Genomic DNA, 22195 nt, shown 5'->3' with positions numbered 1-22195 from the left:
TTCTTTTTTAATTCACTGGACACGATTAAATGTGTGTTTGTACAGCGAGACGTCTTTAACCCATAACTACTGATGTGTGTTGTATGAATGAAAGCGTGTATACTGCGGGGTAATGAAGTCATGCTGGGATGTACCGACTTGATTCGATTCAAATCGTACAGTAAGCACCTCAGGTCAAAGTGTATTCGTTCAGCTGAAAGGTGAGGACAGGTGTATTACTCACACTATAATCAATCTCTAAGTTAATGTAAACTTTAAGTAAAAGCTCCAGTGTTTGGATGGTTTTCCGGAAGATGCCCTGAACACGCTCGATTCTTAATCCCGTGTGTCGTTACCTGGATGTGTTTATGTTTTGAGAGAGTTGTTCACGAGTCCCGTGTTCGTCCTGAGCGGTTAAACTGCCCACTGATCTTCAGAAAAATCCTCCAGGTCCTGCACATTCTTCACTTTTCCAGCATCTTCTACATATTTGACTCCCTTCCTTTTAACGGCGGCTATATGATGTCGAGATCCATCTCTTCACACCGAGGACGACTGAGGGACTCGTACACGACTATTACAAAAGGTGCAAACGTTCACTGATGCTCAAGAAGGCAAGACGATACATTAAGAGCCATTTGAACATCCAGGATGATCGGTGTAAATCGTTATTATTTTGTCTTCTGGGAAACATGTAAATATCTTCTGTAGCTTCTAAAAGGCAGTACTAAATGGGCGGAGGAAATAATATGTGTAAACAAAATAGCCATCACAAAAAATAAAAACATCATGTCGTCGATCAGCCAGGTAACGACACACAGGATTAATAATCGAGCGTGTGTAAACTTTTACACTGGTTCGTTTGTGTAAATTCGGTTGTTATTGTGTCTTGTGGACTTTATGTAAATATCTGTTATGTGAAATAGCTTATTCAGGCAGCACTAAATAAACAACTAAATGCAATATTTATGGTCCCTCTTTAAAAAAAAAAAAAGCAAAACTTCCCGTATATAAACTTATGATCTGTAGTTACTGGAAGTTCAAACAAGCAAGCACTTATGTAACATGACATGTCATCACACACCCGTCTCCGTCCTTTCTCATACAGGACCACACATCTAACACTAATCTAACACGCCTAATCCAGCTAATCAAGGTCTTCAGGATCCTCTGAAAGTTTGAGTCAGGTGTGTTACGGTTAAGAAAAGACAATACAGGGATTAGACAGCTAGTTCCCGACGTCCTTTTGTATTGACGTGAGGTTGCAACTTGTCATAGAGACACGTGCATGTCAAGCTAAGACCGCATATATAACCATCTGTCATATGCCAAGACCTTCTGTATTTACTTTTCACAGACGTGTGACCATGACGACGAGGACGTGTCGATCGCTGTGGTTAACGAAGGGTTCATGGATGATTTTTTTACACAGGTAAGGTCATGACCATATTAAACAAGCCTTGGGTCCGAGACTGTGTTGTTTATTATTATTATTATTATTATTATTATTATTATTATTTGTTCGGAATGTTTATCTTTGTTTCAGATTGAAGAAATCAGAAAAGGCATCGACAAGATTGACGAAAATGTAGCTGAAGTGAAGAAACTTTACTCTGTTATTCTGTCTGCGCCGACATCTGATCAGAGTAAGACACACACACACACACACACACACACACACACATACAGTGGGAACTGTGAACCAGAACGCAGTTTCAGACGCATTATTCAATGGTATGTTCATTACAAATATTCAAATTGCTTTTCTCGATTATTTAGTTCCCTTTTAAAAAAAAAAAAAAACAAACCGTCTTGTTCCTGATTTAGTTCTTTTGTCCATCACTGTAAATACATTTAAAAGTGCACAAATTCAGTCCACTTTCACAGTTTTGTAGGGAACGGTGGCTTAGTGGCTAGCAGGTTTGCCTCGCACCTCTGGGGTTTGGCGGCTCGATTCCCGCCTCCGCCCTGTACGCGCGTGTTCTCGCCGTGCTTCGGGGGTTTCCTCCGGGTACTCCGGTTTCATCCCCTAGTCCAAAGACATTAGTTGGAGGCTGATCGGCATTTCCACATTGTCCTTAGTGTGTGAATGCGTGTGTGATCGTGCCCTGCGAGGTTTGGCACCTCGTCCAGGGTGTCATGCACCGAGTTCCTTGGGATAGGCTCCAGGCTCCCCGCGACCCTGTGTAGAGGATAAACGGTACGGAAAATAGATTTCATGGATGGATTTCATCCCGACCGTGGCGCAGGAGCATTACAGGCATTTTGAGCACCGATATGTGATTACAAACTGAATTAATTAGACTTCTGTCCATTTTAAACATGCCCTGTGCCTTTCCAACAACTTGATGAAAGCTTGACGTTCCCCGTGTGAGGAAATCACACTTAACACTAACAGGGTATTAGTTAACCTTTACCGGCGTATTAGTTAACCTGGCTCCTCACACAGTGTGACGTTTGCAGGAATATACCCTCGGCAAGTCTCAAATAAATAAGATGCGTTAATTAATTAAATAAATAAAGAAGGTCCTGTATACTTTTGAGGAAATGTACGTATGGCGTCTTAAAATAGAGGTGTTAAAGTATGTCGTAGGCAGAAAACCCTCATTTTTGTCATGATTTTTCCATCATTGTGGCTCTTTGCTAGAATTCAAGCTACTGAAACATGTCATGGATTTTCCCAGACCCATAGTCAAACACACAAAAAAAAATTACTTGGCCAACAAAATAGTTCAAATCCGCACTTAATTTAGTTGAACTACTGCCACTGGGAAATGTAAATAAACTGGTCGCTTTGCTAGAACAAGAAATGGGATGATTGATTGATTCAGATGAGTTTCCCGCAAAATACGTATTGTTATTCAAAAATACCATGTCAATCTCGATTCGTTTTGTAATATTATAACTGTAAATATGGGTTTATGCAAGGACACGTGACCTTTTTAATATCCCGTGTACTTTAGCTAACCTAACCTCTGTTAGCTGCTGAAGGAGCCCGTAAGGCCGCGGCCGATTCGTCCGACGGTTAACGCTGGATTTGTGCAGCCGTGCTGGTATTTACAGTCAACACACCCTCCAGCCGTCTAAAGAACACACCGCAGCTCTTCCGTAGAACATTATAGAGAAATGTCATCAGGTTTAAACGGTATTGACGGTAGCTTAGAAACTAATGCTAGTTCAAAGCAGTCAGTTAAACTGTGCTTAATGCAACACTAGAAGTAGAAAAAGTTTAACTTGCAATAATAATAATAGTAAAACGGGATGATAATACAGGGTGTCCCAAAGGTCTCCATACAGTAGACCTTGAAGATGTTTTCCAGCACCATCCGTCGTCAGAGGATGTTCGTGGACGTCCACTTCTTCTTGGTCGGGTTGCGACACTTCTAGTCTTTTTGAATTGGTTAATAAGTTTGGCAGCAGTGCCGTGTGTGGTTAGCTTATACCAAATATGGACATAACAGTTATTGCAGTAGCAGCCAGGTAAAGTGTGTAATAGTGACACGAAATTAAATACGATAGTACAGTAGCAGCAAAAATGCAATAGGCAATGCAGGAATGTGCAAATATTGCAATGGGAGAGGGATGGTGTTCAGTTCAGTATGAATGTGTGTGTGTGTGTGTGTGTGTGTGTGTGTGTGTGTGTGTGAGAGAGAGAGAGAGAGAGAGAGAGTCCAGTCTCTGAGTGTTGAGGAGTCTGATGGCTGAGGGGAGGAAGCTGTTACACAGTCTGGCCGTGAGGGCCTGAATGCTTCGGTATCTTTGTCCAGAAGGCAGGAGGGTGAAGAGTGTGTTTGAGGGGTGTGTGGGGTCATGTACAATGCTGGTGGCTTTGCGAATGCAGCATGTGGTGTAAATGTCTGCGATGGAGGGAAGAGAGGCCGCAATGATCTCAGCTGTCCTCACTATCCGCTGCAGGGTCTTTGCAAGTTGCAATATCCGAACCAGAGTGTGATGCAGCTGCTCAGGATGCTGTCAATAGTTCCTCTGTAGAACGTGATGAGGATGAGGGGTGGGAGATGGGCTTTCTTCAGCCTTCGCAGAAAGTTGAGACGCTGCTTGGCTTTCTTGGCTATGGAGCCGGTGTTGAGGGACCAGGTGAGGTTCTCCATCCATGGAGGAGCCGTCGATGTTCAGTGGAGAGAGTGGTTGCTTTCAGAGACAGGTTGTTGGCTCTGCACCAGCGTGTTAGCCGCTGCACCTCTTCTCTGTATGCCGACTCGCCGTTCTTACTGATGAGACCCACCACAGTCGGGTCGTCGGCGAACTTGATGTGATTGGAGCTGTGCGTTGCTGCACAGTCGTGAGTTAGCAGAGTGAACAGCAGTGGACTGAGCACACAGTCCTGAGGGGCCCCTATGCTCAGTGTGGTGGTGCTGGAGAGGTTGTTCCCGATCCGGACTGACTGAGGTCTCCCAGTCAGGAAGTCCAGGATCCAGTTGCAGATGGAGGTGTTCAGGCCTAGTAGGTTCAGCTTTCCAATCAGGTGCTGAGGAATGATTGTGTTGAATGCTGAACTGAAGTCTATAAACAGCATTCGAACGTAGGTGTCCTTCCGGTCCAGGTTGGTGAGGGCCAGATGTCGGGTGGTGGCGATGGCATCATCCGTTGAGCAGCTGGGGCAATACGTGAACTGCAGCAGGTCCAGTGAGGTGGGCAGCAGGGTCTTGATGAGCCTCTCGAAGCACTTCATGATGATGGATGTGAGTGCAGCGGGACCCGGTAGTCGTTGAGGCAGGACATTGAAGACTTCTTCGGCACGAGGACAATGATGGAGGCCTTGAAGCACGTTGGAACAACGGTGCTGCTCGGGGAGATGTTGAAGATGTCAGTGAGAACACCTGCCAGCTGGTCTTGCACATCCTCTGAGCACTCTGCCAGGAACATTTTTTTTTGTCTGATCCAGCAGCTTTCCATGAGAGACTCTGCGTAGAATTTTCCTCACATCAGCTGTGGTTAGACACAGCACCACGCACCTCCGCAATCATCCACAGCTTCTGGTTGGAGCGTGTTGTGATCGTCTTGGAGACACTGATGTCATCCATGCACTTACTGATGTAGCTGGTCACTGATACCGCGTATTCCTACAAGTTGGTGGAGTCGCTGTCGGATGCAGCCTCCCTGAACATGTCCCAGTCAGTGTGCTCAAAACAGTCCTGAAGAGCACACATGGCTCCCGCTGGCCAGGTTTTCACCTGCTTCGGAACCGGTTTGGAGCGCCTGACGAGCGGTCTGTATGCTGGGATTAACATAACAGAGATGTGTTCTGAGTAGCCGAGGTGGGGGTGGGGCTAATGTCTAAACAAGATCCAGCGTGTTCACCCCTCTCGTTGCGAAGTCCACATTTTGATGGACTTTAGGGAGCACTGATTTGAGATTAGCACCTCCTTAACATTAGCGCTGGGGGGAATGTATACTCCAAGTACCCTCCACTAGTATTGGCACCCTTGGTAAATATGAGCAAAGAAGGCTGTGAAAAATTGTCTTTATTGTTTAACCTTCAAAAAACTTTTTATGTACATCATAAAAAATGGAGCTTTAAAAAAATAAAAGCTAAACTTTCCCTTAAATATGGAGACTTTTGAGACAGACTGTAGAATAATTCAAATACATGTGAAAACTGCAGATCATCAGTTACAATCGGTTTGGTATCCAGTGTTCAGTTTTTTTTTTTTCAGAAGAGCAGCTTCTTCTCACATATCAGTTCAGTTTTTCGGTTTCTCACAATCAGTATCGTCAGTTTCTGAAAAGTCCTGTTTGCTGCTCTCTCCGAGTGGCCTGCATTCCTCATTTCCCTTCACTGCTTCTCAGTTTATTGTGCGAAACCTTAGAGTGCACACTGTGTGTTTGTGGGGTTTTGCGAGTGCGATATTATTGGTTTTTATACGACATTTCCATAAACAAATGTCGAGTAAGTGACATTTCACACACAATATGGCCAGATGCTTTGTTTATTTTTGCTCTGCTTCCTGAAACAGATCCCGAAGAAGCTACACTCACTTTATAGCCCTTCGTCCAGCTAGCTAGCTAGCTCACGTTGATTTGTACGTTCCTGTTAAAAGTGCGTCCGGTGAAATCTGCGTCCCTTCTTCCTTTTTCCTTCTCATCTTCATCTGACGAGCTTTCGTATTTTAAGTCAAAAGGTAGATTCCTGAAAATAGCGTATGCCATGTCCACTGATGATGTCGCAACTCTACTGTAGTAACCCTTTCAAACTAGGAAGTGGATGTTTATGTGGTTGGAACACTGACGAGTGTTTGCATTGTTACTTAAAAAAACAAAACAAGTATAATCATTAATATGGTGAAGTTTTGGACATTTATGGAAGGAGTCTCCAGTGTCGGTGCTTTGTAACAGTATGTTTTCCACCACAGGCAACTTTATAGCAGCCAGAACTTAAGTGGTAACAGGAACTAACTCCTATCTTGGACATTCTACAGCATGTAACTAGACAGTGGTTAAAAGAATGACGTGTCATTGGTGAGAATAAAAGAGGAAGAGGAAGAAGAAAATGCACCTGGATGTGTGAATAATGGCACTTGGCACCACCCTGTTGTTGATTGTTTTCCTATAAGAGCACACCTTGTTATGTTACTTAATAACTTAATAACTTTTCCCGTATACTACAGCGTTTGGTAGATTTTTGTCTAGCAAGTACCCAGCAGGTTTTTTTTGGGAGGGGGTGTGGGGGGGAGGATATATCTGGGATTTTAACTCAAACTTCATGGTTCACAGTGAAGGCTTTACCTTGTAAACACACACAGAATAATAATAATAATAATAATAATAATAATAATAATAATAATATGGCAAATTGCTATCAAAGGTGGATAAACAATGCTCACAAAAGCACAGTTTAACTTTGTTTTTATTTAAACACAATTTGTCAGAATAATAATAAAGAAAGAAATAAAATAATTCCCTTTTTACTTTTATTTAAATGTACTGGACCATCAGGGAAAGTGTCGACCTGCTGAGCAAAGGGAAAGAAAGTGTGCGTGGCTCAGTGCTCGCAGAAATGAGCGCACTTGTAATGTTCATGTTCGCTCAAAGATGTGCATTTTTTAAAAAAAAACAACAACAAAAACAATTATTATATTTAAAAATGTCAGATTACTGATGACTATTGGATGCTTTTTCCATCAGCTAGTCATGATGTCTGTCTACTGCAGTGCCACACGATGCCCCGCCCCCTCAAGCTACTACTATCTATCTACCACAATACGTGTGGTATTAATACAGGATATCACATCACCCCAACATGTTCGCATATGAGAATATTAGTGGTATGATTTGCATGAAATAAATCAGTTGTGGGGTTTTTTTGTTTTTTTTTTTTTAAATGGTTTTCTTCCTCACAGCGGGCTGTTACCTTGGTAACTCGAGCCTAATCTGAAAGAATCTTTAGCAAGAACGTAATCGTCTACATCTTGGCTGAGGGTTAGGTGTATTTCACTCCTTCTGACCTGCACAGACTTCTATGCTGTGCTTCTTTCTTCTAAATGTTACCTAATTTTATTTCAGAAACACAAGATGAGCTGGAGGCCCTTACCAATGACATTAAGAAAATGGCCAACAACGCACGCAACAAGCTGAAGAGTAAGTCTGGGCTCTGTGAGCATGCTGGGTAGCGTGGTGATGTAATGTTGGATGAAGCGATCTTTTATCAGTATGAATGTCAGAAATGGAAAAAATATATATATATATATATATATATATATATATATATATATATATATATATATATATATATATATATATATATATATATATGTATATATCACTTGGTCTTTGAATCTTGACTCAGAAAAACACAGCTCAAGTGCTTCGTATCCCTGTGGCAGCTGTACCCGAACTGCTGCTTTAGCTTGGAGAAAATGTGTGTAAATATTGTTTCTGTGTGTGTGTGTGTGTGTGTGTGTGTTTGTATTCAGCTATTGAGAGGGAACTTGAGACGGGCGAAGAGGAGAGAGTGTCCGCTGACATGAGAATACGCAAATCACAGGTTAGTGAATGTCCTCCCGTCATGCAGCATACACTCGTGTGTATACACACACATACATATACACACAAAGAGCTGGATACCATTTCATGTCGTTTTCTCCCAGCATGCAGTTCTCTCCAGGAAGTTTGTGGACGTGATGACAAAATACAACGAAGCTCAGGTGGACTTCAGAGACAAGAGCAAAGGACGCATCCAGAGACAGTTAGAGATCAGTAAGACTTACACACACACACACACACACACACACACACACAAAGCTAGAGTTGTCAGCTTTCTTTCCCTATCCAAATACTACTAGTATAATTTTTATGAATGTTTTATCTATTCATTATGGGGAAAAATCACATGTATGTGTAAGATGCCTTGTTCTAATTTGTATAATAAATCTCCCACTAAATATCACTTGTAGGAAAAAAGGTTTGGAATAAATTAATTTTTTTTTTTTCTGGTTTTGTTCCCCTGAACATATTTCCAAGTCAGTCATTGCGTTTGAAATAGCTTTTTATTTTTATCGAGCACGTCGTGTCTGTCATATATAAGGTTTACAACGACATTATATTCTATCCTATGACAGACATGGTTAACATTTTTACCACGAAGCCCACTGCTTAGTTTTCAGCGATCCCTTTTACCGTGAGCAAAACATTACTAGTGTAAAGCTACGTTCACACAAACAGAGGCTCGCAGCGACGGAGCGACCGGAGACCATTCATTTTCAGAGAGAGCCGGCGACATGAGCAACAGCGAAGAAGTGTGGGCGTGTCCAGCAACGTGAAAAGGTTGAGGAAACTTTATTCAAGCATGGAGCGATTTGGTGCAGCGACTACCGATGGGAGTGAAGACAGCAGAGCACACGTGATCCGTGACCCGCCATGCTTCCTGCGAGTTTTGTACGCTTTCGGCGCAGATAAATGGCCGCAGTGTCCAAGCGCACACGCTGCTTCTCCTTCATCTCGTAGGATATGATGCATATATACACTTGTGCGTTTTATACCTATACAAACCCTCTCCGTCCAGAGTTTTTCATTTTACAGACCAGAAAACCGGTTTGTTGTCAAGAGTGGAATGCTATTTGCGCCACCCACTGGTACATGTTACTATGGCAACCAGTAGTAGGCCCGCCTACGGCGACTTCATAGTACAGCGACTTGCAGCGATAAAACCGCTGTGTGTGTGTGTGTGAACGTACCTTAAGATGGAAGAAGGAGGCGGGGACGTCCATAGAGCATCAGTTAATACGAAAGAGTTCAAAACACCTTTTATCTCATCTACCCTTTTGTAATTATGTAAAAAAAAAAAAAAATTGTTTTTCGGTTTACTTTGGAGTACGTTCCAGCGGCGCTCCCACACAAAAAGGATGGCAGCACATCTGATGACGTAAATATACCTCGCGCTCCTCTGAAATGTCTTGCGTCCAGCAGCTCGAATACCTCTGTCCTATGTAGTGAGCATAAATAGCGAACTATTAGCTTCGTTCCGGCTTAATTCAATGGTTCACACTAAACATCAGCGCTCTCCGAACGAATAAGACAAACCGATGTAAAATGTACATAACTATATGCGTCGAATTATAAACTGTATGTAACCCCGTAATTAGAATTCTGTCCTTATACTTGTGTAAATATACGACTGTGTAAAATGATAGGCTCTTGATTATAATTTATTAGAATACTAAACCGTTTATAATAAGTAATATAATTGAGATAACTCGGCCATTTTGGCTTTCTGTTTCAGCACTGTAACTCGAGCATAACTCCTTTTTACAAAACCTCAAACTGCTTCCTCTCTCAAGCGTTGTGGTTTCAGAGTGTCAAACTGACGGCATGTCTTTTCTTTTCCTCTTCATTTTCTAACCTCTACAGTTTTAAGTAACCACTGTAGTATTATTCAGTGCAGTTCATGTTTGTTTATAGGTTGTAAATTTACTAAAAACCTGATTAAATCACTAAGTACAGTGCAAAGCATGAGTTATCAGTTGAAACGTAACACTGTCTTTCCCTCTTTAGCTGGTAGAGTCACTACTGATGAAGAGCTGGAGGAAATGTTGGAGGGGGGCAACGCATCGGTCTTCACCGCCGGGGTAAACTGTGTGATTTTTCTCTGCGCTTGTGCGTATACAGTCTGACGTCTAGTCTAGTTAGGTCTCACAGCTATTAATCAGGAGTCCGAATCAGAACGGGTGGAAAAAATACTTTTTGTTCGTTTTTCTATTTGGTTTGGTTTCTTTTTCTCTGTACATACAGTCCCTTCCAAAACTATTGGAACAGCAAGGCCAATTCAGTGGTTTCGGGTTTGAGATCGAAAGATAAATATGAGAAGAGAGTTTCGGATTTCAGCTTTTATTTCCTGGTATTTATATTTATGTTAAACAACGTAGCACAGGGCACATTTTTTTATCAGTCCACCCAATTACCCAGGTGTGTCTGTTAGATTGATTGCTTAAAAATACAATAAATATCTTGTCTGAGCATCTACTCTTGGTTTTAGACTTCAGTTTCGCCCGTAAAGACCGTATTTGTTGTTGAAAAAAAGATAAACCAACATGAAGATCGGAGAGCTGTGTATACGAGAAAAGCAAGGGAAATTTGATACCTTCTGTTCGGTTGCTATTCGGTCTGGTTTCTTTTCTCTCTACGTATAATTAAGTGAGCCAGAATGAAAGAGAAAAAAAAAGCACTGGCTGAAGAGCGTATAGGACTGAAAACTTCCTTGGTTAAACTCTTTCAATCATTGATTAGAAATATGGCGACGGAAAATGGTAAACAATGTTTTACCATGCGTGCGGAGAAATCGTAAAAATCACTCGAGCGTGAAGAACACTGAGGCGGTGCTCAGTACATGAACCCGAACATTAAAGCAAAACCTTTTATACTCGCTATTTTTAAAGTGCACCTGTTATGGTTTTTCAGATATTCCCTTTGATGTAGTGTGTGAACATTCCCTTTGTGAATGTTAAAAAGTCTGTAAAGTTTAAAAAAATCAAAGTGCACGACAAACTGAGTTATTGATTCCCAAAAGAAGGAACCGATTCTGAACAGCTGAATCGAGTCGTTAGTGATTCCAGACTTACCTCCTGTACTAACCTACGTAGGTTTGTAACAAAAAGCCCTGCCTCTGGTCTTCATCGGCTGCTCGCTGACAGACGGAGCTGAAACTCGTTACGGTAGTGGGCGTTTCCTTTTCGACACACGCTAACAGCGGTAGACCAATCAGAGCAGAGTATGCTCTCTGAAAGGAGGAGTTTCGAATGAATCATTTAGAACGGATCATTTAATGAGTCGTTTGTGACACTGGGGGGGAAAGACATTGCTGCAGTTTAAATTATGAGCACGTTAAAGTGTTTTTTGACCTCAGATGCATGTAAATCTATTGTATGAGACCTTTAAAACTAAATTAGGCACGTTTCAAAACCATTAGAGGTGTGCTTTAAGTCTTCGTGCAATGTTTTGTTGACTGAGTAATTCCCATAATGCACTGCAGGTCTATGAGACTTTTTCGACGCTGTTTACGGAAGTAACATGATCTAGTGTTGATACAAAGTGTTAATATTAGCTATGTTATCTCGGCCGTGGGAATAATAATCTTAGCAAAAAAATATATTGAGATCAATCCCAGTATGTAACCTCTGACTGTTTGCTAATTAACACCTGTAAATAACACCTTCAGTGTTCATTATTAGACTTAAATTGTGTGCTGCATCCGCCGTGAAAGAGCTGTTACTATAGAAACGATAACGTATTAGAGCGAGCTCGTTAATATAATCCTGTGATTTAAATTAGAACCAGAACCAGTGTTCGAGCTACCATTGGAGTAAACGAAACGCCTTTCATTTGACCAATCAGATTTGAGAATTGAACAGCGCTGTGGTATAAGAAGGTGGAACATATGTATTAGCCTCTAGGCAAGTGAAAACAGTCGAACGTATTTAATAGTTCCGATTATGAAATTGCGGTGGTTTTGTTCTGTTGAGGAATAATAGATATTTAAGATATTTCCACCATATTTCCACAGCTTTCATACAGAACTGGGTTGAAAATGAGCCTGACGTGAAAATCTTTGCACGTTTTAGATCGTAGATTCGGGAATCTCCAAGCAGGCGTTGAGCGAGATCGAGTCTCGTCACAAAGACATCGTACGGCTGGAGAGCAGCATAAAGGAACTGCACGACATGTTCGTGGACATCGCCATGCTCGTCGAGAGTCAGGTACATGCCTCCGTTCATCCCTCCGTCAACTCCCTCTGCGTCTTCATACATTTCCTTTTCGTCAGCCGCCTTCAGAAAGACTTCACATCTATTCTTCATTTTTCTACCTCCTCTTCTTTCCCCCTCTTTCCTCATCGCAGGCATTTTATCTACTTCCTGTCTGTTTGTCCGAGTTTTCCTTTTCTCTCCGGCTCCTCGCTGTGATTGGTCGCTCGCTCTCTCGCTCTTTAACCCTGATCCACTGTCATCTGCTTTCCAAATGTGAGTTTCCCACACCGGATCCCTTTCCCTGACTTTCTTTTTCATTTGCTTCATGTATTAACACATTCACTAAAACTCCGAGGTAGTACATATTGATTAAGTGTTAGCATTCATTCGATTTGTTTATAATCTAGTACACAATAAAATAGTGTTGATCAAGTTGATTTTTATTTTGCTTGTTAAATGCTGGCTGAGGGGAGGAAAAAAAAACAAAAAACCTGAGAGGTAAGTGGTTGCATTTTTGACACGTGTTATATCCTGTTCGGTTTGCGAATGTCAAATGTTTCAGAGCGTCTGAAAGTGTTTTTCCATTGCACATTCAAAAACCAGACCTATGCTCAAATGAGAACTAGTGGAATTTTGGGAACGTTGTTTATTTGTGTATTATAACGATGACAATAAAGCAGCTGCGTCATCATTACGGCAGATGACAACGCCTATGCAAGTTTGTAAACTCGATGTGATCTTTTAAGTGCAATGCAGGGATCATAAGCAGAGAACTCTACAGAGGTCACGACACAGATAGACAGAGTTATGGAAGGCATATGGATAGTCGCAGAACTCAAGAACAGGTTCAAAGTTACAAGAAACGTGAACTAAGAAGCTAGGAAAATAAGGCTTCGCTACGAGACATTGACGCAACAGGGTATAAATAGACAAACTAATTTAGAAGAATTAAACACAAAACAGGTGATCACACTCGGGTAGCAAGTCAACAACTGTGGAAACCAAGCGAACGTCAGCAGATACAGAGTGAAGCAGATAAAGAGTTGTTCCTCTTATACAACAGCGATTTTTCGACACTTATGATTTCAAGATGTTATTTGTTGATGAATTAAAATAGGAGAACTTTGATTTTAATGACAAAAAACCAGCACCAACAAACCAGACTTCCTTGCTTTAGCTTCTTTGTTTTTATTCAGTATTTTTCATTATGTTTGCTTTCTTATTCTGTGAAGTGGTTTGTGTAGCCAGTTAGCAGCAAGGAGTGCCTTATAGAGGTGGACCGATAGTGGATTTTACCGATACCGATACCTTGTCGGGCGGTATCTACCTGCCGATGACCGATTAATCAACCGATGAAAACATAACGCTCAAAGTAAAATATTGCTGAGCTGTAGTAAAAAAAAATAAACAGTACGGACTGTAGCATGAAAATGTACTGTACTTTTCTTATTAAATGAATATTAATATATATATACTAAGAACTATTAATACATTTTAAAGTAAATAAAAGATATACATCCAAACTGAACCAAAAAGTAACACTCCAAATAAATAGAAATAGGGACAGCCAAAATGATTTAAAATAAAAAAAAAATTTTAAAAAACAACACAACAAAATGTTGTCAGTGATTGTCAACCAATCAATCGACCTCTGGTGCTGTAGTTCCTGCTGGTAGCTTGAGCAGCAACCAAAAAACATACAACTGAAACTTTTGGTACTGAACCAGTGCTTTGTGGTGGCAAATGTTTTGCTAGTTTGTGCAGTGGAAAAAGCCTGAAAGTGAGTGAGAGAGTTAGCTACAGTTTTTAGTTAAGTTACATTTATATAGCGCTTTTCTAGACACTCAAAGAGTTTTACATAGCATTGGGTGGGGGGTGGGGGTCCTCTTCAACCACCACTAGTGTGTAGCATGCACTAGGATGATGCGACGCAGCCATAGTGCGCCTGAACTCCCACCACACACCAGCTATTAATGGAGAGGAGAGAGTGATGTAGCTTATTCAGACATGGGGATTATTAGGGGGCCGTGATAGAGAAGGGCCAATGGGGGAATTTTGCCAGGACACCGGGGTTATAGCCCCACTCTTTTCCGATAAGTGTCGTGGGATTTTTAATGACCACAGAGAGTCAGGACCTCAGTTTAACGTCTCATCTGAAAGCATAGATAGTGTCCCTGTCATTATACTGGGGCATTAGGCCCCACACAGACCACAGGGTGAGCGCCCCCTGCTGGCCTCACTAATACCACTTCCAGCAACAACCTTAGTTTTTCCCAGGAGGTCTCCCATCCAGATACTGGCCACGCTCAACGCTACTTAGCTTCAGTGGGAAACCAGGCGAGAGCTGCAGGGTGATATGACATAATATCATAATACACAATATATTGTTGCATGTTTGCTTGTGAGTGTGTGTGTGCACGTGCTTCTCTCTGATCATGTGCGTGTTTGTGTTTCAGGGTGACATCATCGATAACATAGAGGCGAATGTGTCAAAATCAGTGGATCATATTGCAGCAGCAAAGATTGAAACAAAGAAAGCAGTCAGGTATCAGACCAAAGCCCGGAAGGTATGGAACAAACACACACCCTCACACACCTTAATCACATAATAACATCACTGCTCCTGCTGTCTCTTCCCTTTTTCTTCTCTTTCTCTCTCTCTCTTTCTTTCTGTCCTCCTCCATTTCTGGCTCATCACCTGTCAGGGTGGAATTATTGACAGGATTGAGAGCAACATGGACCAATCGGTGGGCTTTGTCGAGCGGGCGGTAGCCGACACTAAAAAAGCCGCCAAATATCAGCAGGAGGCGCAGCGCGTGAGTGGCTGAGACATATCTGACCCCGCCCCCTCTGCCCCGGCCATTCCTCAAACTTCTCACCCTTCCGCCACACGTCTATATTGTGAACAAACGTTGTGATCTTGCGTTCGAACCGAGCCTCGCATTGTAACATCTCTTTAAAATGCGCGTTTCTCCACCCACCTCTTCTATCGAAACCGGTTACCACACTTCGAGTACCGTCGCTATAGAAAAATGTTATACACACGACAAGTGGGACACGCCTTCCTGTAGTGCAAACAACACAAAGGAATCAGCATGAAGGTTGTCTGTAAATACCCAACATCTTCTCAGACATCTTGTAGCCATGGATGTGTTCACGGACCCCCCCTTCGGTACAGGTCTGTTTTCTGAACGTAACCCAACCGTTCCGTTTCGTGTGCAGGATGTGGTTTGGAATGCAGCTGTAAGTTCCTTCTGTATGCTTATGGACTTGGCATGAGATTAATCGACAAGGTGGAGAATGACGCAGCACAATCCACGTTATGAACTCTCCTACCAGAGAGGGCGCAATTTCAAACTCGTCCATCCAGCGGACTGTTTTAGTCGTTGGTTAATAAACCTTATGCCATGTAGGTGTTCGTTATTTAACAAACAAATGCATACAGGTGTTAATATTATTGTTAAATTTACTTACACGGAGTAATGTAAATTATGAAACGAATTAAATAGAAGCCTGTACACACTTATTTTCTAGACTGTATACTCTCTCTTTCCATGTTTCTCTCTTTTTAACTACAGATTTCAGTGTCTATATGTTTTGTGTGCGTATTTGTGTCGAGCTTTTCGTTATTCTGACTCGGTGTCGCTTGTGTGCGTGCTCTGTACACAGTCTGTATACGCTGTTTTTGTTCAAATGTCGGTAAAGTATATTTCTGTGGTCAGCTCGAGACTAGTTAATCTAGTTAATAGTAATCAGAGGATCTGAAACTGATGCCAACTGTGTGTGTGTGTGTGTGTGTGTGTGTGTGTGTGTGTGTGTGTGTGTGTGTGTGTTTTCACAGAAAGTGGTGATTATAGTGTGCGTTGTATTGGTGATTCTTGCCATTATCGCTTTGATAATAGGACTGTCTGTAGGACTTAAACGGGCGTAAGCCACTATAGCTGGTGAGTAAGTATAGGAAAGATGTGTGTGTGTGATAAAAATGGGGTACGGTGGGGGTGTGGTGCAGAGTGTGTGTGTGTGAGAGAGATAAAAATGGGGTGTGGTGGGGGTGTGGTGCAGATTGTGTGTGTGTGTGTGTGTGTGTGTGTGTGTGTGTAGGGTTTAAGGGTGTTAATGCATTAGGTGAGGGTAAGGTTTTAGGTGATGGTGTTAGTTTTCAAGGTTTCTTCCTGCCTCCTGAAAGTAGGTTGATTTTAGGCTTGGGTAACTGTTCATTAATTAACATGCGCACACACACAAACACATCAGTTAAGCCATTAAGTCTGTTAAGTAAGAGAGTACATACAAAGGGTTAATTACCAAGAAAATGTTTTGTTTTGTGTTTTTTTTTCTCCAAAATTATGGCTTTACTGTACTTTACTGCTCCACCTTTTGTACTGTTAAATCCTAGAAGTGAAATCGACTTGGAATTGGCGTTATATTTGACATGGGCTTATTTGGGAAACGGCTTTAATTTGGATTATATATCAAATCTTTAGCTTCTCAAACTTTTCAAATTTCGTATCATTGGCAAATTTTGTGACTAGCTGAGGTCATGGGCCTTATAATTAGTTGCTCTATTTTGCCCCCTAGTGGAATAACTAGAGACTACAGGTGCGTCTCAAAAAATTAGAATTTCGGGGAAAAGTAAAAATTTTCCAGTAATTTAATTAAAAACGCTGAACTTTCATATATTCTAGATTCATTACACATAAAGTGAAATATTTCAAGCCTTTTTTGTTTTAATCTTCATGATTACTTCTTGCAGCTCACGGGAATCAATAATCCAGTATCTCAAAATATTAGAATAAAGAATTTATAATACAGAAATGTCGACCTGATGAAAAGTATGTTCATTTATGCACTTAATACTCAGTCAAGGCTTTAATCCTTTTGTATGAATTACTGCATCAGTGCGGCGTGGCATGGAGGCGATCAGCCTGTGGCACTCCGGAGGTGTTCTGGAAGCCCAGGTTGCTTTGATAGCGTCCTTCAGCTCGTCTGTATTGTTGGGTCTGGTGTCTCTCATAGATTCTCTATGGGGTTCAGGTCCGGCGAGTCGGCTGGCCAATCAAGCACGGTAATACCATGGTCAGTAAACCGGTTACTAGTAGTTTTGGCACTGTGAGCAGGTGTCCAAGTCCTGCTGGAAAAGGAAATCAGCGTCTCCATAAAGCTCGTCAGCAGATGGAAGCATGAAGTGCTCTAAAATCTCCTGGTAGACGCGGCATCGACTCTCGACTTGAGAAAACACAGTGGACCAACACCAGCAGATGACATGGCACCTCAAATCATCACTGACTGTGGAAACTTCACACTGGACTTCAAGCAACTTGGATTCTGTTCCTCTCCACTCTTCCTCCAGACTCTGCGACCTTGATTTCCAAATGAAATGCAGCATTTACTTCCATCTTCCCCGTGATTGTGGTCGTGTGTACTGAACCGGACTGAGAGATTAAAGCCTCAGGAAACCTTCGCAGGTGTTTTGAGTTAATTCGCTGATTAGAGTCTTCTCAGGTCGACATTTCTGTATTATAAATTCTTTATTCTAATATTTTGAGATACTGGAGTTTTGATTTCCATGAGCTGTAAGCCGTAATCATCAAGATTAAAAAAAGAAATGCTTGAAATATTTCACTTCATGTGTAATGAAGCTAGAATATATGAAAGTTTCACTTTTTGAATTAAATTACGGGGAAGAATGTAACTTTACCACAATATTAAATTTTTTTAGATGCACCTGTGGCTCCTTTTTTTTAATTTAATCTTTCATTATTAAAGTCCACAAGGGGTTTTAATTGAGAACATGGATTCTACATTTGAACCAGCTATATGTTTGAAACTCCTGCCTTATATCATTACACTAATGATAGAAACTATTTCTATGCTAGATGTATGACATTACCCAAGCCTAGTTCACACCTTGTCTGCTGCATTAGCGTCTTGCTTTTCCTTTGCCATGGCTTCGATGGGGTTACCTGCTCTAATCTTAATTTGCTGTTTAGTCATTTATTATCACTGTTGAAACTGACTGTACTTTTCTTCTTCTCTCTCTGGTAGAAAATTATCATCTTGGGTGTGATTGGTGCTGTGGTTTTGGTCATCATCATTATCATCATACTCACACAGACACTCTGAGACCACACCCATTTCTGTGACTCCTCCCACTCGAGTCATTTATCCACCTGTGGCAATCCCGGTCCCTCTCTTTCTCTCTCTCATCCCTGCTCGAGAGGTGAGACAGAAGTTAAACACCCTTCTCATCCGTCACTGTGTTCTCCTCTCCTGCCCTACACGGACGGACGGACGACTCCTCACCCCGACTGTTTGAAAGCGTGCTTTCGTTTAAAGCACGCTGACTGCTGGGGCAAATCGCAAAGCAAATCTGTTTTGCGTAAAGGGACTGTTTTGTTGAAGTATGGATTATACGGAGAAATAGACCTCCACGTTCCAGCCTTGACATTTTTAATAGCGTGTTCTACACCAACGACTTGACTAATCACCCATGGAACCTAAAGTGGTGTAACTGTATTTGTAATTTATTATTATTATTATTGTTTGTTTTCTTCCTTTAACATCTTTATCCATTCAGTCAACCTGTCATTTCACATGTGACATTTCATATACCTCTGTGGAAAATGACCTTTTTTGAGCTTTACATTTGTTTTCAAGAAACACTCGGTGATCGTTTATAGAGCTTTGGGAACACTTTTATCACCTGACATTTCTGTCGTAAGGTTCCCTTGTTTGGATCAAGGTCCACATATAATGATATGTAATAATTTGCGTCTTGAATGTCTTATTTCAGTGGAATTTGGTTAATAATAATAATGGAACTTATAAGCTTTAATGAGATTGACCCACAAATAGGAAGGATAAAGTGCAATTAAGTTGTGTTTTTAAATTGTTACGCTTTCCTGTAACAAACAACAACAAAAACTAATGTCACGTGAGCAATAAATGATTTTATATTTGTAACTGTTGGAGGCGTGAGTGAGTGAATGAGTGGAATTGCCCTGATTACTGTATGAACAGCCGTCTTTGTGACGAAGGCTTTCATTTTTGACGCTTTTATCCAATGGCCCCGAAAGAGCGAAGTCTGGGCTTGTCGTTTTTGACCTCAGGCTACAAAGTGGGGGAAAACAAAACCAAACAAAATAAAGGAGCACGTGGACTCCTCCATGTTCGTCCTGTTTTAACAATAAGCTAGTTAGTTAACTGTAATGAGTGATGTACACTTCTGGGCAAAACAAATCGTTGGTCAGAAAATATGCAATAATTGAACAAATGTACTCCTGAGACTTCCTGTACCACCATTTGCTCTTTTACATGTGCTGCAGTGAACTGTTTTGGGGGAAAGCTAGAAACAGGGAAATTCACTTATATAGTCTTGTACACTAAGGTAAAATCATGATAATGAGTAAAATGTTTGATGTAAAATTCAAACGAACACGTCTGGGAATACAAAATAAAAAGAAATACATCCATCCATCCATCTCCTATACTGCTCGTCCCTCATCCATCTCCTATACTGCTCGTCCCTCATCCATCTCCTATACTGCTCATCCCTCATCCATCTCCTATACTGCTCATCCCTCATCCATCTCCTAACTGCTCATCCCTCATCCATCTCCTATACTGCTCATCCCTCATCCATCTCCTATACTGCTCATCCCTCATCCATCTCCTATACTGCTCATCCCTCATCCATCTCCTATACTGCTCATCCCTCATCCATCTCCTATACTGCTCGTCCCTCATCCATCTCCTATACTGCTCATCCCTCATCCATCTCCTATACTGCTCATCCCTCATCCATCTTCTATACTGCTTATCCCTCATCCATCTTCTATACTGCTTATCCCTCATCCATCTTCTATACTGCTTATCCCTCATCCATCTTCTATACTGCTTATCCCTCAGGGTCGCGGGGAACCTGGAGCCTATCCCAGGGAGCATGGGGCACAAGGGATGCCCTGGACGGGGTGCCAGTCCATCGCAGGGCACAGTCACATACACATTCACACACCCATTCATACACTACGGACACTTTGGACACACCAATCAGACTACCATGCATGTCTTTGGACTGGTGGAGGAAACCGGAGTACCCGGAGGAAACCCCCGTAGCACGGAGAGAACGTGCAAACTCCACACACTCAGGGCTCCGGCAGGAATCGAACCCCAGACCCAGAGGCAAACATGCTAACCATTAAGCCGCTGTGCGCTCTAAAAATAAATACAAAATATTAATAATAAGAAGAAGCTGTCTGCAAGTTTACCCACAAGGCTTAAACATTGAAAGAAATCAAAGGGAAAAGCTATCCCATACTAAGTTACTTTATCTATTTGTTTCATTCTTGTTAATTTTCTGACCAATCGATTGTTGTTAAAACCATTGAAGACTTAATATAATAGTAGTAGACTAATACAGTCAAACCGTATGTAAGTGTTTGTATTTACTGTTGTCTGCCTCTGCCTTTCTTTCTTTTTTACACACACGTACACACCCCTCCTGTTGGTGCTCCTGTTTTATTCCTTTCCTTTACTTAACCCCAACCCCTCCCCCCCCCCCTTAGAGCCTGACTTTATGAAAATTATAAATTACAAATGAATCCAAAAAAAAAAAAGTAACAGATCATATCAGATTGCATGTGCATGTAATTATTTATTCTTATTTTTGACATGCTTTTTCTGCTCACTGTCTCTGTGGGTGTTCTTTTGGCCCTTTCAATCATCTGCTTTCCTTTTGTAGAAGAAAATGATGATCATGTTGTGTTGTGTCATCCTGGGGATAGTTGCCTTTTCCTGTCTCTACAGCTTCTTCTCGTAAAGTTGTGATCAGGTAAAAGGCTGTGTATGTTTGCAGCCCATATGTTTTCAGTTAGTACCCGTGAAGATACATGCATAATAATCTGTCATGAGGATCCTAAAAGAAATGACTCGTTTAAAACTGGATTATCTTACCATATGTCTGGCAAATTTATATTCGCCTTCACAGAATTCGCTTTCGTTTCATAATATTTTTGCAAAATACATTTTTAAAAAGTATTAGTTAATACAGGTATTGGCACCATAGCGTTTACTAGTAATTGTTCACGCTCTATAATGAATTTTTTTCTTTTCTTTTTTTTTCAGGATCACAGGATTGACACCGGAAGGCTGTCAAACGTGTTGTTTTCCTTGTTTTCTCCTCTCTTACTCACTTCCTTTGGGTTTTGTTTCTAAAATGTCCTTATCATCATCAAACCTAGTACCAATTAACTGTCTAAGTCAGTTACAATAATCAAAATGAAAATCGGGATAGTCGTTTGCTAAAAAAAAAAAAAAAAAAAAAAGCTTTCTCTTAAAGTATATTTGTGTTAGTGTGTATGTTTATTTTTAGAATGTGTATTTATGTTATATGTTGGTATATGTATATGTAGTACTATTCTGATATAGAAGTTCTTTCACAAAAGGTGGTTGGCGTGTTGTTGGTGTATGTGCTATCCATTTGTGTGCATTAAGTATTAAATCTATTAATGAATATAAACTCAATAATGATCTGTCTTCCTACTCAGTAAGAAGGGGAGAGTGGGGTAAGTTGTAACACTTTCGATCACTCCAATTAGCAACAAGCTCATGGTGACATTCATATTGTGTTTGACCCTAACCTTTAGACGTAGGAACTCTGAATTACGTCATTTTCAACCACAGTGCATTCACGCTACAAAGTGGACCCAAAAAAAAACCTGGATGCTTCCATGTTAGCAACACTTTACTTAGCTAACGATGAGGATTGATGTATATTAACCTCCTCGGAACAGCTAACTGTATAGTCGATGTTTTAGATTTAACAAGCGAATATATCTGTATGTTGACTGATATAAAGCAAATACTAGTATATATACAGGGTAATAAATGTGTACTGTTACTGTTGATGCTGTGAGCAGCCATGTTGATTTGATGTCATGTGCTGAACTCTGGGTCGAGACTACAAACGCTCTGTAGAATCTGAAGTGTCCCACCCCCAACATTCTAAAAATCACCTTGCCGAATTG

General features: G+C 41.2%; 1 protein-coding gene across 3 annotated transcripts in view; it reads left to right on the top strand.

Annotated features, from left to right (window-relative positions):
- Window positions 1-21457, top strand: part of stx3b (syntaxin 3b) — a 30435-nt gene extending 8978 nt beyond the window's left edge. Inside the window, exons 2-11 of one of the 3 annotated variants that reach the window (XM_053631740.1) lie at window positions 1337-1411; window positions 1526-1625; window positions 7501-7575; window positions 7911-7981; window positions 8085-8193; window positions 9988-10061; window positions 12051-12185; window positions 14630-14740; window positions 16015-16117; window positions 18216-18305. In XM_053631740.1, coding sequence (XP_053487715.1) covers window positions 1337-1411; window positions 1526-1625; window positions 7501-7575; window positions 7911-7981; window positions 8085-8193; window positions 9988-10061; window positions 12051-12185; window positions 14630-14740; window positions 16015-16104 — 840 coding nt within the window. In that variant the 3' untranslated portion in view covers window positions 16105-16117; window positions 18216-18305. Of the gene's footprint in view, window positions 1-1336; window positions 1412-1525; window positions 1626-7500; window positions 7576-7910; window positions 7982-8084; window positions 8194-9987; window positions 10062-12050; window positions 12186-14629; window positions 14741-14878; window positions 14990-16014; window positions 16118-18215; window positions 19134-20910 lie in introns of those variants that run through there. The other 2 variants (XM_053631743.1, XM_053631742.1) reach the window with 2 other exon arrangements.
- The last annotated feature ends 738 nt before the right edge of the window (window positions 21458-22195 follow it).

Source organism: Ictalurus furcatus, chromosome 8 (genome assembly GCF_023375685.1).
Source record: "Ictalurus furcatus strain D&B chromosome 8, Billie_1.0, whole genome shotgun sequence".
Classification (NCBI taxonomy): domain Eukaryota; kingdom Metazoa; phylum Chordata; class Actinopteri; order Siluriformes; family Ictaluridae; genus Ictalurus; species Ictalurus furcatus.
The sequence above is the reverse complement of the archived record's forward strand: the minus strand, read 5'-3'. Positions and strand labels throughout refer to the sequence as shown.